Source organism: Phyllostomus hastatus, unplaced genomic scaffold (assembly GCF_019186645.2).
Source record: "Phyllostomus hastatus isolate PE091 unplaced genomic scaffold, TTU_PhHast_1.1 phas_scaffold_142, whole genome shotgun sequence".
Classification (NCBI taxonomy): Eukaryota; Metazoa; Chordata; class Mammalia; order Chiroptera; family Phyllostomidae; genus Phyllostomus; species Phyllostomus hastatus.
Genome location: NW_025334010.1, coordinates 79,128 through 94,219, shown reverse-complemented (window position 1 = coordinate 94,219; position 15,092 = coordinate 79,128). Strand labels below are relative to the sequence as shown.

The window sequence follows — 15,092 nt, the reverse complement described above, 5'->3', positions numbered from 1 at the left end:
TTTGTGCTAATAAAAGGACAAACCTTATAGAGTTGCTGTGAGAGTTAAATAAGTTAATACGGTTGGTGGTTATAACAATATACACAGGAATCACTCACTAAGGTTTAGCTTTCAAAGTGGTTAACTAGTAGTACTGCTACTAGTATCATCATTTATTATTGAGTCTAACTTTTGTGCTGGGGATGGTGTTAGGCAATCCACATATACTTTCTCAACTAAATAATATGTCTGGGAGCCACATATTATTGAGTTCACTTTAAAGATTAGGAAATTATCTTTAGAGAGGTTAAGTAGCTTGGCAATACTAAAACGTGACCAGATAAGTCTAATTCATATTCTAGTGAATATTTGAATAATAATTAGTACCACGCTGAGCTGACTGAGCCGAGGAAGACTCTGCCTGGCTTTTCTCCCTGGACGCCTCAAAACAGAGGTCTCCCCTGTGAGCCCACACTCACCCCTTCTCGGCACACGCAGGGCCCCGAGCTGACGGCTGCACTTTTGTCCCTCGCCTGCGTGTTGCCTGTTCGAAGTTGAGTCCCATGCAGGTGGGGACCAATGTCTCTCAGATTTGGCGTGTTCACATAAGAAGAAGCATTGGTCTGTGGAACAGCTTCCCAGTGGCCAAGGAAGTCTCCAGAGAACCAGGGCTGAAGACAGGGGAGTTGGTGGAGGGTTTTCTTTGCAACCACAGTTCCTGTCTCGTGGAAATTTAGTTAAAAGCCCACTGATTCAGAGGTAGACTGCTGAAAGCGGTTGGAGGCATGGAATGAGGACCTGAGGCTGTGGGGAGCAGGATCGGGGTTGGGACTTTGAGATACTGTGTGGGAAGTAACGAGCTGTAAGTGAGGAAGGAACCGTTGGTCAGAGACAGGCAGCCCAGGCAGCCATAGGAACCTGTCCCTGCCCCTCGGCCAGCAAAGGCCATCCTGCAGGTGGCCATAGGCAACTGTCCAGTCATATCACACTCACATTGAAGGACGCCGTTGTGCAAGCCCCAGGTGGACACTGCAGGTAGACACAGGGGAGGAGTCAGTCCCGCCTGCGAGCCTGGCCTCTGCCGGCCTAGGAGAGACTGACCCAGGGATAGCTTTCCGCTCAGAGTGATGCTCAGACCACAGTGGCCAGTCGGGGCTGAGGAGTCTGGGAATATTCCCAGTGGCTTCAGTAGCTGAGGGGCTGGTGAAGGTGGAACTCCCTCACCCTTGTGACTATGCTTTTTGTGCAGACCGTAGGGGTGGTGCCGAGATGGCTGAGAAGGGCTGGTCTACACAGGTCTTAGAGGAAAACGTCCCTTTCTCACTCTGGAGACCGCAGACTCAGAGGGCAGCTCCCCTTTCCCTGTGCTATCAACGTCATATGGATAATGGGTCACTAGTTGGAGAACAGACAGGAGGAGGTAAAGCACAGCACAGGGAGGAGAGTCAGTAATGACGTGACAACTATGTGTGAGCCTAGGAGGGTCCAGGAAACACTGGGAGGGAGACGCTGTAAAGTATATGGTTTTCTAACCACTCTGCTGTGCACCCAAAACTAATACAACATAATACTGAATGTAAACTGTACTTGACAAAAATTGAGGCGTAAAAATAGAAGCAGAGACAAAGAGGGTCAGTGGGCACGAGAGAAGGTTCAGTCCAGCCTCTGCAGTGAGAGTGATCACGTGGCTGGGACACTGACCCAAAGTGGCCCAAGGCTGAGAGAGAGGCTCATACAGCATCAACCACTCAGAGCTCTCGGGATCCCACACCCCACGTCCCACATGCAGGAAGCCTTCTGTGCCTTTGAGCAAGTAGCTCCCCCATGTGCCTGTCTTTCTGTGTAGAGGGCAGGTGGCCCAGAAATGCTGTGTGAGTAACTGGTGGCACAGAAGTAGACAGCTGTGTGGTTGGGGCTGGCAGTCTTCACAGAGAGGGGAAAGTTCATTTTCTCGGTTCTGGAGACACTGTAGCCATGGGGGATGTCTCCATTTGTAATGTCTTCGACATTGATGGAATAGTAGATCAGCCTGAGCCCCAGTCCTGGGTCTTGTCGGTACCAGTACATACAGTCATGATCCATATTCTGAGAACATTCCAGAGTGATGCTGCTTCCTGTCTTGGTGATCTTATTCCTTGGGGTCTGGGTAACCCCAGCATCCATGGACCCTGGGGGAAACCACACAGAAAGTGGAGGCAGAGCCAAGGAAGGGTCCTCTTGCTGCCGTCTCAAGGGAGAAGCACCAGCCAGGACCCAGCAGATGGAAGGCAGGGGTTTCGCCCCTCTGTTTCCCAAACTCACCTGTTCCCAGGAGACAAAAGGCCACACAGCAGAGGAGCAGGGAGCCCATGGCAGGGAGGGCCAGGGAGGGGCAGGGTGGAGGTGTTTCCAGGTCTGAGTGTCAGGAAATCAGGGCAGGGACATAGGAAAGTGTAAGGATTCAGTGCGTGATGTCATGGGCCCTCAGGACTTCCTAGGCCTCAGAGGAAGGCACAGCCCCGCCTCCTGTCCCCCCACAAAGGTCCAAGCTTCTTCCTCCCTTATTGCCCAGGAATGTGGCACTCCCATTTACTTACCGTATGTCCTGTGGGCTAAGGTTGAAATATTACTCTCTTGTTTTCCCTTCTTGTGTCTTTTTTGCCTTTGTCTGTCAGAGAGCAGTCTCTCTGGGGAAGCATCATTCTCCCAGGTGAACGGGCTTTCAGAACAATTCACAAGCTGATGAAATAGAAAGAATCTGGTCTCATTGGAGGGTTGTGACACTAACATTTCTCTTCTTTCTGTGTTTATACACTTTTTTCTAACTCAGATTAGGGTAGTTTATGCAATTTGAATATAGTCAGCATAAAGCTTGAAAGGTCTTTTTTTTTCTTCCTTCTTTTTTCCTTTCTTTTTTAAGAAGATTTAATTTATTTATTTTTATAGAGGGGAAGGGAGGGGGAAAGAGACAGAGAGAAACATCAATGTGTGGTGGGCTCTTGTGCGCCCCCTACTGGGGAGCTGGACCACAACCCAGGCATGTGCCCTAGACTGGGAATCAAACAGGGGACCCTTTGGCTCATAAGTCACCACTCAATTCACTGAGCCACACCAGCCAGTGAAAGGACTCATATTTCTGCTTACTTCTCACATGCAAGGTAGGCTAGGGACTTTGTTCAGTTATCTTAACTCAAGTCTCTACTCTTTTACACAACATTAAATTGCAACTGTTGTCCAGCTATGAAGGTGAGGACTGCAGAGCTTTGAGAGGCTATCATAGCAGGCCTTGGCCTCATTAGGAAGGTTGGGATTGGACGTGATGTGCTGGGTTATTCTGTAGGCTGACCTGGAAGGAGCTCTGCAGAGCTGAGAGAGAGCATTCAGAAGAACGGCCCAGTGAGCAGGGTGGCTCCATCAGCCAGGGCACAGAGGGCACGTGGCAAGGACTCAGTGAGACAGCCCATTAGGATAACACGTGTGAAGGGCTGCAAGCAGTCACGGACATTCACTGAGTTCTTGGGAAATGCTGTAATCACACAGCTCTCTCAGTCCTAATTCTCACTGCTTTGGCACTCAGATTTTACTATCTTTTCTCAATTTAGACTCCATTCATCTTTCTTTTATCTGCACCACCAGTCACGCTAGAACAGAAAATTCAGATCAGCAGTCTTTCCAACACATGCTTTGGTTACAGCAGCTAAACATGTGGGGGGTGCTGCTGAGTAAGGAGCATCCAAACCAAGTGCTGTCCTCTCTCCTCTCCCTTCTGCAGGTTGTCTCAATGGAAAAGTCTTCCGCTTTCATTCTGAGTCTCAAAGATTAATCCTAGGAGTCCCATTCCCCATCATCAGCTCCCTTTGCCCTACCTGAGGAGGACCCACTGTTGATATTCAATAAACTCCTTGCTCACGTCCTGCTGATCTTGGGGTTTTGAATTTTGGCTATTATAGCTGTACTCTCCAAGGATCACCTCTTCAATCTTTATGTATTTTATACATAGCAGCCGTGCGCTCCCGCTCACCCTTGCTTTTCCGTATGTCCTGAAGGAACGTGGCACCATGATTTGCCGAATCCTGATACAGCCTTTTCCCACCAGGGGCTCCTTTAAGGCCAAGGGAATCATTGAAGTCATTGCTGAAAGCTGGTCTTACTGTCACAGGAAGTGTTTAGGAAGGAACATAAATACATAAAATGTCACTGGCCCCTGCTGGAAAAAAGATGAAATGGGTGACTAGACACTGAAGAGATTTGGGAAGATTCTTTCTGATGAATTTTAAAGAGACAGGAAGGAGAGAGCCTCTGGGTGTTCTAAGTGTAAGAAGGAGGGATGTGAGTTGATGGAAGTCCTTGTATCACAGCAAAGGTGGTTAAAGAAAGAGGGAAGGACGAAGAGATAGATCTATCTTGAGTTAGGAGTAATAGATGAGAGGCTCAGGGCCTGCTCAGGTGAAGGTGAACTTGAAGGCAGAGTTGTAAACTGTCTTCCCCTTGTTTCCAGGCACTGGGATAACTCCTGTGTGGCCCAGCTTTCAGGAAGAGCTAGGGGAGTCTCTGGATCAGCTGCTGAGAACTTCTAAATATCAACAGTGAAGAATACAGGAATTCTCTTAGACAATTGCTGCATATGCCTGAACATACTTTATAACCCAATAAAACACCCTGTCTCATTCTGCAGTCCTCTGAGTCTGCTTATAGAACTGTGCTTAAGCAAATGCATTTTCTTCCTTTTAGAGTAAATTTGAAGGCAGGGTGGCATCTTGGAGGACTTAAATAAACATGCACAAGAACTCAGACAGCATGTCACTCAGAAGAAAACCCTGAGGAACTACTTGAAGACATACTGAGTTTATTTTCCTTCCCTCACTCCTCCCTTTCTTCCTTCCCTCTGTCTTTCCCTTGCTGAGTCTGGCCAGGTACTCCTCTAGGGACAGGAAGTTGGAGGGACATCAGTCTGAAATGAAAGAATCTGCAGTCTTGGGAAGAATTCACTGGCTCCCAGAGATCCCTCTGCAGGGAAGCCCAGGATTTACTCCAATGCCTTGAGGGAAAGCAGAATCTCCAAGCTGCATGCTCTGGCTCCACGTTGGAGAGCAGACAACTTTTCCTGCAATTCTGTACATCCAGATACTAACGCCAGGCTCTCTGCTCCTGCAGGTTCTGATTAGTCTCAGCAGAGGTACAAGTGTGAGGCAGTAGATGAAGGATAGCTTTTATAGGCCAGGGTGTCTAGTACTTGGACTTCACCTTCTGAGTCTGTTTTGATGGTAATTATATTGACTTAGAATGAAATTTCAGAAGCCAAGCTAGTCAATGTGTTCTTAGGATAAATGCAGCCAGCTATGGTCCTATGCAGGGGTTGAGCTTGGAGGAACTGGGAGAGAAATGGCTGGCAGGATACAGGGTCTGCAGGCAGGAACAGAAGAGAGTGGGGAATATTGCACAGTGGGTAGACACAGAGGCAAAGGAGCCATTAAAAACCACCTTGCATTTGAGATAGTAAGGAATGCTCTGATTGAAAATCATGATGTTGATGCAAAATGCTGAGGTGCATTCTCCTAGAAGAAGACTATTTGGCTAGACCCACTAGAAGAGAGACAGTCATAAGGGAGATCCATGTTTAACTTTTTGAGAAAACCCCATACTGTTTTCCACAGTGGCTGTACCAGTCTGCATTCCCACCAGCAGTGCATGAGGGTTCCCTTTCTCCCCAACCTCATCAGCACTTGTTCATGACTGATCTATTGATGATAGACATTCTGACTCCGAGATTCCACATATGGGAATGTATCCAAAGAAACCCCAAACACCAATTCAAAAAAATATATGCACCCCGCTGTTCATTGCAGCAGTATTTATGACAGTCAACCTATGGAATCAAACCAAATGCTTATTCATAGATGAGAGGAAATAACAAATGTGGGGTGTGTGTGTGTGTTTGTGTGTAAATATATGTATATATTTAATACAAGTTAATATAGTCATAACCCTAATATTTACTTGTTCATAAAATTGAATGTTTGTGACAGCATGGATGATCCTAGAGAGTGTTAAAAAAATAAGTCATGCAGAGAAAGACAAGTGCCATAAGATTTCACTCACATGTGCAATCCAATGAACAAAATAAATGAATAAACAATAGAAACAGACACATGGGTAGAGAGAACAGACTGGTGGTTGCCAGATGGTTGGGAACTTGGGGGACTGGGTGAAAGGGTGAAGGGATTAAGAAGTCCAAGTTGGCAGTTGGAGAACAGACAGGAGGAGGTAAAGCACAGCACAGGGAGGAGAGTCAGTAATGACGTGACAACTATGTGTGGGCCTAGGAGGGTCCTGGAAACACTGGGAGGGAGACGCTGTAAAGTATATGGTTTTCTAACCTCTGTGCTGTGCACCTAAAACTAATACAAAATAATACTGAATGTAAACTGTACTTGACAAAAATTGAGGTGTAAAAATAGAAGCAGAGACAAAGAGGGTCAGTGAGCATGAGAGAAGGTTCAGTCCTGCCTGTGCAGTGAGAGTGATCACGTGGCTGGGACACTGACCCACAGTGGCCCAAGGCTCAGAGAGAGGCTCACACAGCATCAGCCACTCAGAGCTCTCGGGATCCCACACCCCACGTCCCACATGCAGGAAGCCTTCTGTGCCTTTGAGCAAGTAGCTCCCCCATGTGCCTGTCTTTCTGTGTAGAGGGCAGGTGGCCCAGAAACGCTGTGTGAGTAACTGCTGGCACAGAAGTAGACAGCTGTGTGGTTGGGGCTGGCAGTCTTCACAGAGAGGGGGAAGTTCATTTTCTCGGTTCTGGAGACACTGTAGCCATGGGGGATGTCTCCATTTGTAATGTCTTCGACATTGATGGAATAGTAGATCAGCTGGAGCCCCAGTCCTGGGTCTTGTCGGTACCAGTACATGTAGTCATGATTCATATTCTGAGAACATTCCAGAGTGATGCTGCTTCCTGTCTTGGCGATCTTATTCCTTGGGGTCTGGGTAACCCCAGCATCCATGGACCCTGGGGGAAACCACACAGAAAGTGGAGGCAGAGCCAAGGAAGGGTCCTCTTGCTGCCGTCTCAAGGGAGAAGCACCAGCCAGGACCCAGGAGATGGAAGGCAGGGGTCGCCCCTCTGTTTCCCAAACTCACCTGTTCCCAGGAGACAAAAGGCCACACAGCAGAGGAGCAGGGAGCCCATGGCAGGGAGGGGCCAGGGAGGGGCAGGGTGGAGGTGTTTCCAGGTCTGAGTGTCAGGGAAATCAGGGCAGGGACATAGGAAAGTGTAAGGATTCAGTGCGTGATGTCATGGGCCCTCAGGACTTCCTAGGCCTCAGAGGAAGGCACAGCCCCGCCTCCTGTCCCCCCACAAAGGTCCAACCTTCTCCCTCCCTTATTGCTCAGGCAGGTGGCACTCTGGTTTACCCACCCTATGTCCTGTGGGCTAAGGTTGAAATGTTACTCTCCTGTTTTCCCTTCTTGTGTCTTTTTTGCCTTTGTCTGTCAGAGAGCAGTCTCTCTGGGGAAGCATCATTCTCCCAGGTGAACAGGCTGTCAGAACAATTCACAAGCTGATGAAATAGAAAGAATCTGGTCTCATTGGAGGGTTGTGACACTAACATTTCTCTTCTTTCTGTGTTTATACACTTTTTTTCTAACTCAGATTAGGGTAGTTTATGCAATTTGAATATAGTCAGCATAGAGCTTGAAAGGTCTTTTTTTCTTCCTTCTTTTTTCCTTTCTTTTTTAAGAAGATTTAATTTATTTATTTTTATAGAGGGGAAGGGAGGGAGAAAGAGATGGAGAGAAACATCAATGTGTGGTGGTCTCTTGTGCACCCCCTACTGGGGACCTGGACCACAACCCAGGCATGTGCCCTAGACTGGGAATCAAATAGGGGACCCTTTGGCTCATAAGCCGGCACTCAATTCACTGAGCCACACCAGCCAGGGAAAGGACTCATATTTTTGCTTACTCTCACATCCAAGGTAGGCTAGAGACTTTGTTCAGTTATCCTAACTCAAGTCTCTACTCTTTCACAAAACGTTAAATTGGAACTGTTGTCCAAGCTATGAAGGTGAGGACTGCAGAGCTTTGAGAGGCTATCATAGTAGGCTTTGGCCTCACGAGGAAGGTTGGGATTGGATGTGATGTGCTGGCTTATTCTGTAGGCTGACCTGGAAGGAGCTCTGCAGAGCTGAGAGAGAGCATTCAGAAGAACGGCCCAGTGAGCAGGGTGGCTCCATCAGCCAGGGCACAGGGGGCACACGGCAAGGACTCGGTGAGGCAGCCCATTAGGATGACAGGCATGAAGGGCTGCAAGCAGTAACGGACATTCACTGAGTTCTCGGGAAATGCGGTAATCACACAGCTCTCTCAGTCTTAATTCTCACTGCTTTGGCACTCAGATTTTACTATCTTTTCTCAATTTACACTCCATTCATCTTTCTTTTACCTGTACCATCAGTCGTGCCAGAACAGAAAATTCAGATCAGCAGTCTTTCCAACACATGCTTTGGTTACAGCAGCTAAACATGTGGGGGTGCTGCTGAGTAAGGAGCATCCAAACCAAGTGCTGTCCTCTCTCCTCTCCCTTCTGCAGGTTGTCTCAATGGAAAAGTCTTCCGCTTTCATTCTGAGTCTCAAAGATTAATCCTAGGGGTCCCATTCCCCATCATCACCTCCCTTTGCCCTACCTGAGGAGGACCCACTGTTGATATTCAGTAAACTCCTTGCTCACATCCTGCTGATGTTGGGGTTTTGAATTTTGGCTATTACAGCTGTACTCTCCAAGGATCACCTCTTCAATCTTTATGTATTTAATACATAGCAGCTGTGTGCTCCCGCTCACCCTTGCCTTTCCCTATGTCCTGCAGGAACGTAGCAGCAGGGTTTGCTGAATCCTGACACAGCCTTTTCCCACCAGGGGCTCCTTTAAGGCCAAGGGAATCATTGAAGTCATTGATGATAGCTGGTCTTACCGTCACAGGAAGTGTTGAGGGTGGAATATAAATACATAAAATTTACTGGCCCCTGCTGGAAAAAAATGAAATGATTGACTAGACACTGAAGAGATTTGGGAAGATTCTTTCTGATGAATTTTAAAGAGACAGGAAGGAGAGAGCCTCTGGGTGTTCTAAGTGTAAGAAGGAGGGATGTGAGTTGATGGAAGTCCTTGTATCACAGCAAAGGTGGTTAAAGAAAGAGGGAAGGATGAAGAGATAGATCTATCTTGAGTTAGGAGCAATAGGTGAGAGGCTGAGGGCCTGCTCAGGTGAAGGTGAACTTGAAGGCGGACTTGTAAACTTCCCCCTGTTGTCTCTCAGGCACTGGGATAACTCCTGTGTGGCCCAGCTTTCAGAAAGGGCTAGGGGAGTCTCTGGATCAGCTGCTGAGAACTTCTAAATATCAATAATGAAGAATACAGGAATTCTCTTAGACAATTGCTGCATATGCCTGAACATACTTTTAACCCAATAAAACACCCTGTCTCATTCTGCAGTCCTCTGAGTCTGCTTATGGAACTGTGCTTAAGCAAATGCATTTTCTTCCTTTTAGAGTAAATTTGAAGGCAGGGTGGTATCTTGGACGACTAAAATAAACATGCACAAGAACTCAGACAGCATGTCACTCAGAAGAAAACCCTGAGGAACTACTTGAAGACATAATGAGTCTATTTTCCTTCCCTCACTCCCTTTCTTCCTTCCCTCTGTCTTTCCCTTGCTGAGTCTGGCATGGTTCTCCTCTAGGGACAGGAAGTTGGAGGGACATCACCCTGAAATGAAAGAATCTGTAGTCTTGGGAATAATTCACTGGCTCCCAGAGAGCCCCCTGCAGGGAAGCCCAGGATTTACTCCAATGCCTTGAGGGAAAGCAGAAGCTCCAAGCTCCTTGCTCTGGCTCCACGTTGGAGAGCAGGCAACTTTTCCTGCAATTCCGTACACCCAGATACTAACGCCAGGCTCTCTGCTCCTGCAGGTTGTGGTTAGTCTCAGCAGAGGTCCAAGTGTGAGGCAGTAGATGAACGATAGCTTTTATAGGCCAGAGTGTCTAGTACTTGGACTTCACCTTCTGAGTCTGTTTTAATGGTAATTAAATTGACGTAATTGAAATTTCAGAAGCCAAGCTAGTCAATGTGTTCTTAGGATAAATGCAGCCAGCTATGGTCCTATGCAGGGGTTGAGCTTGGAGGAACTGGGAGAGAAATGGCTGGCAGGATACAGGGTCTGCAGGCAGGAACAGAAGAGAGTGGGGAATATTGCACAGTGGGTAGACACAGAGGCAAAGGAGCCATTAAAAACCACCTTGCATTTGAGATAGTAAGGAATGCTCTGATTGAAAATCATGATGTTGATGCAAAATGCTGAGGTGCATTCTCCTAGAAGAAGACTATTTGGCTAGACCCACTAGAAGAGAGACAGTCATAAGGGGAGATCCATGTTTAACTTTTTGAGAAAACCCCATACTGTTTTCCACAGTGGCTGTACCAGTCTGCATTCCCACCAGCAGTGCATGAGGGTTCCCTTTCTCCCCAACCTCATCAGCACTTGTTCTTGATTGATCTATTGATGATAGACATTCTGACTCCGAGATTCCACATATGGGAATGTATCCAAAGAAACCCCAAACACCAATTCAAAAAAATATATGCACCCCGCTGTTCATTGCAGCAGTATTTATGACAGTCAACCTATGGAATCAAACCAAATGCTTATTCATAGATGAGAGGAAATAACAAATGTGGGGGGTGTGTGTGTGTTTGTGTGTAAATATATGTATATATTTAATACAAGTTAATATAGTCATAACCCTAATATTTACTGGTCATAAAATTGAATGTTTGTGACAGCATGGATGATCCTAGAGAGTGTTAAAAAATAAGTCATGCAGAGAAAGACAAGAACCATAAGATTTCACTCACATGTGGAATCCAATGAACAAAATAAATGAATAAACAATAGAAACAGACACATGGGTAGAGAGAACAGACTGGTGGTTGCCAGATGGTTGGGGACTTGGGGGACTGGGTGAAAGGGTGAAGGGATTAAGAAGTCCAAGTTGGCAGTTGGAGAACAGACAGGAGGAGGTAAAGCACAGCACAGGGAGGAGAGTCAGTATTGACGTGACAACTATGTGTGAGCCTAGGAGGGTCCTAGAAATACTGGGAGGGAGACGCTGTAAAGTGTGTGGTTTTCTAACCTCTGTGCTGTGCACCTGAAACTAATACAAAATAATACTGAATGTAAACTGTACTTGACAAAAATTAAGGCGTAAAAATAGAAGCAGAGACAAAGAGGGTCAGTGAGCATGAGAGAAGGTTCAGTCCAGCCTGTGGAGTGAGAGTGATCACGCAGCTGGGACACTGACCCACAGTGGCCCAAGGCTCAGAGAGAGGCTCACACAGCATCAACCACTCAGAGCTCTCGGGATCCCACATCCCACATCCCACATGCCGGAAGCCTTCTGTGCCTTTGAGCAAGTAGCTCCCCCATGTGCCTGTCTTTCTGTGTAGAGGGCAGGTGGCCCAGAAACGCTGTGTGAGTAACTGCTGGCACAGAAGTAAACAACTGTGTGGTTGGGGCTGGCAGTCTTCACAGAGAGGGGGAAGTTCATTTTCTCGGTTCTGGAGACACTGTAGCCCTCAGGAATGTCTCCTTTGTTAATGACTTCGACATTGATGGAATAGTAGATCAGCCGGAGCCCCAGTCCTGGGTCTTGTCGGTACCAGTACATACAGTCATGAGATTTATTCTGGGAACATTGCGGAGTGATGCTGTTTCCTGTCTTGGCGATCTTATTCCTTGGGGTCTGGGTAACGCCAGCATCCATGGACCCTGGGGGGAACCACACAGAAAGTGGAGGCAGAGCCAAGGAAGGGTCCTCTTGCTGCCGTCTCAAGGGAGAAGCACCAGCCAGGACCCAGGAGATGGAAGGCAGGGTTTGCCCCTCTGTTTCCCAAACTCACCTGTTCCCAGGAGACAAAAGGCCACACAGCAGAGGAGCAGGGAGCCCATGGCAGGGTGGAGCCGGGTGGAGGTGTTTCCTGCTCTGAGTGTTGGGTGAAGCAGGGCAGGGAAATGGGAAAGTGTAAGGATTCAGTGCGTGATGTCATGGGCCTCAGGACTTCCTAGGCCTCAGAGGAAGGCACAGCCCCACCTCCTGTCCCCCGACAAAGGTCCGACCTTCTTCCTTCCTTATTACCCCGGAAGGTGGCACTCCCATTTACTTACCCTATGTCCTGTGGGCTAAGGTTGAAATATTACTCTCTTGTTTTCCCTTCTTGTGTCTTTTTTTGCCTTTGTCTGTCAGAGAGCAGTCTCTCTGGGGAAGCATCATTCTCCCAGGTGAACAGGCTGTCAGAACAATTCACAAGCTGATGAAATAGAAAGAATCTGGTCTCATTGGAGGGTTGTGACACTAACATTTCTCTTCTTTCTGTGTTTATACACTTTTTTCTAACTCAGATTAGGGTAGTTTATGCAATTTGAATATAGTCAGCATAGAGCTTGAAAGGTCTTTTTTTTTCTTCCTTCTTTTTTCCTTTCTTTTTTAAGAAGATTTAATTTATTTATTTTTAGAGAGGGGAAGGGAGGGGGAAAGAGACGGAGAGAAACATCAATGTGTGGTGGTCTCTTGTGCACCCCCTACTGGGCACCTGGACCACAACCCAGGCATGTGCCCTAGACTGGGAATCAAACAGGGGACCCTTTGGTTCATAAGCCTGCACTCAATCCACTGAGCCATACCAGGCAGGGAAAGGACTCATATTTCTGCTTACTTCTCATATCCAAGATAGGCTGGAGACTTTGTTCAGTTATCTTAACTCAAGTCTCTACTCTTTTACACAACATTAAATTGCAACTGTTGTCCAGCTATGAAGGTGAGGACTGTAGAGCTTTGAGAGGCTATCATAGCAGGCCTGGCCCTCATTAGGAAGGTTGGGATTGGACGTGATGTGCTGGCTTATTCTGTAGGCTGACCTGGAAGGAGCTCTGCAGAGCTGAGAGAGAGCTTTCAGAAGAACAGCCCAGTGAGCAGGGTGGCTCCATCAGCCAGGGCACAGGGGACACACGGCAAGGACTCGGTGAGGCAGCCCATTAGGATGACAGGCGTGAAGGGCTGCAAGCAGTAACGGACATTCATTGAGTCCTCGGGAAATGCGGTAACCACACAGATCTCTCAGTCCTAATTCTCACTGCTTTGGCACTCAGATTTTACTATCTTTTCTCAATTTACACTCCATTCATCTTTCTTTTACCTGTACCGTCAGTCGTGCCAGAACAGAAAATTCAGATCAGCAGTCTTTCCAACACATGCTTTGGTTACAGCAGCTAAACATGTGGGGGGTGCTGCTGAGTAAGGAGCATCCAAACCAAGTGCTGTCCTCTCTCCTCTCCCTTCTGCAGGTTGTCTCAATGGAAAAGTCTTCCGCTTTCATTCTGAATCTCAAAGATTAATCCTAGGGGTCCCATTCCTCATCATCAGCTCCCTTTGCCCTACCTGATGAGGACCCACAGTTGATATTCAATAACTCCTTGCTCACATCCTGCTGATCGTGGGGTTTTGGATTTTGGCTATTACAGCTGTACTCTCCAAGGATCACCTCTTCAATCTTTATGTATTTAATACATAGCAGCCGTGCGCTCCCGCTCACCCTTGCTTTTCCCTATGTCCTGCAGGAACGTAGCAGCAGGGTTTGCTGAATCCTGACATAGCCTTTTCCCACAAGGGGCTCCTTTAAGGACAAGGGAATCATTGAAGTCATTGCTGAAAGCTGGTCTTACCGTCACAGGAAGTGTTTAGGAAGGAACATAAGTACATAAAATGTTACTGGCCCCTGCTGGGGAAAAGATGAAATGGGTGACTAGACACTGAAGAGATTTGGGAAGATTCTTTCTGATGAATTTTAAAGAGACAGGAAGGAGAGAGCCTCTGGTTGTTCTAAGTGTAAGAAGGAGGGATGTGAGTTGATGGAAGTCCTTGTATCACAGCAAAGGTGGTTAAAGAAAGAGGGAAGGATGAAGAGATAGATCTATCTTGAGTTAGGAGCAATAGGTGAGAGGCTGAGGGCCTGCTCAGGTGAAGGTGAACTTGAAGGCGGACTTGTAAACTGTCTCCCTGTTGTCTCCCAGGCAGAGGAATAACTCCTGTGTGGCCCAGCTCTCAGGAAGAGCTTGGGGCAGTCTCTGCATCAGCTGCAAGAACTTCTAAGTATCAATAGAGAAGAATACAGCAATTCTCTTAGACAATTGCTGCATATGCCTGAACATACTTATAACCCAATAAAACACCCTGTCTCATTCTGAAGTCCACTGAGTTTTCTTATAGAACTGTACTTAAGCAAATGCATTTTCTTCCTTTTAGAGTAAATTTGAAGGCAGGGTGGTATCTTGGACGACTAAAATAAACATGGACCAGAACTCAGACAGCATGTCACCTGGAAGAAAACCCTGAGGAACTACTTGAAGACATACTGAGTTTGTATTCCTTCCCTCACTCCTCCCCTTACTTCCTTCCCTCTGTCTTGCCCTTGCTGAGTCTGGCAAGGTACTCCTCTAGGGACAGGAAGTTGGAGGGACATCACCCTGAAATGAAAGAATCTGTAGTCTTGGGAAGAATTCACTGACTCCCAGAGAGCCCCCTGCAGGGAAGCCCAGGATTTACTCCAATGCCTTGAGGGAAAGCAGAAGCTCCAAGCTCCTTGCTCCGGCTCCACGTTGGAGAGCAGGCAACTTTTCCTGCAATTCCGTACACCCAGATACTAACGCCAGGCTCTCTGCTCCTGCAGGTTGTGGTTAGTCTCAGCAGAGGTCCAAGTGTGAGGCAGTAGATGAACGATAGCTTTTATAGGCCAGAGTGTCTAGTACTTGGACTTCACCTTCTGAGTCTGTTTTGATGGTAATTATATTGACTTACAATGAAATTTCAGAAGCAAAGCTAGTCAATGTGTTTTTATAATATATGCAGCCAGCTACGGGCCTATGCAAGGGTTGAGCTTGGAGGAACTGGGAGAAAAATGACCGGCAGAATACAGGGGCTGCAGTCAGGAACAGAAGAGAATGGGGGTTATTGCACAGTGGGTGGACACAGAGGCAAAGGAACTATTAAAAACCATTAATGGTTCTTAAGAACTATATGCACTT

The 15,092-nt window shown here is 47.2% G+C and overlaps 3 gene segments (V, D, J or C); all 3 read right to left on the bottom strand.

Annotated features, from left to right (window-relative positions):
• Positions 1 to 1,719: 1,719 nt before the first annotated feature.
• On the bottom strand, positions 1,720 to 2,411 carry LOC123830939. The segment is given in 2 exon segments: positions 1,720 to 2,147; positions 2,281 to 2,411. Coding segments are annotated over 2 exon segments (477 nt in total).
• Positions 2,412 to 6,542: 4,131 nt separating this feature from the next.
• LOC123830938 lies at positions 6,543 to 7,192 on the bottom strand. The segment is given in 2 exon segments: positions 6,543 to 6,970; positions 7,102 to 7,192. Coding segments are annotated over 2 exon segments (477 nt in total).
• Positions 7,193 to 11,355: 4,163 nt separating this feature from the next.
• On the bottom strand, positions 11,356 to 11,993 carry LOC123830937. The segment is given in 2 exon segments: positions 11,356 to 11,783; positions 11,915 to 11,993. Coding segments are annotated over 2 exon segments (477 nt in total).
• Positions 11,994 to 15,092: the final 3,099 nt, after the last annotated feature.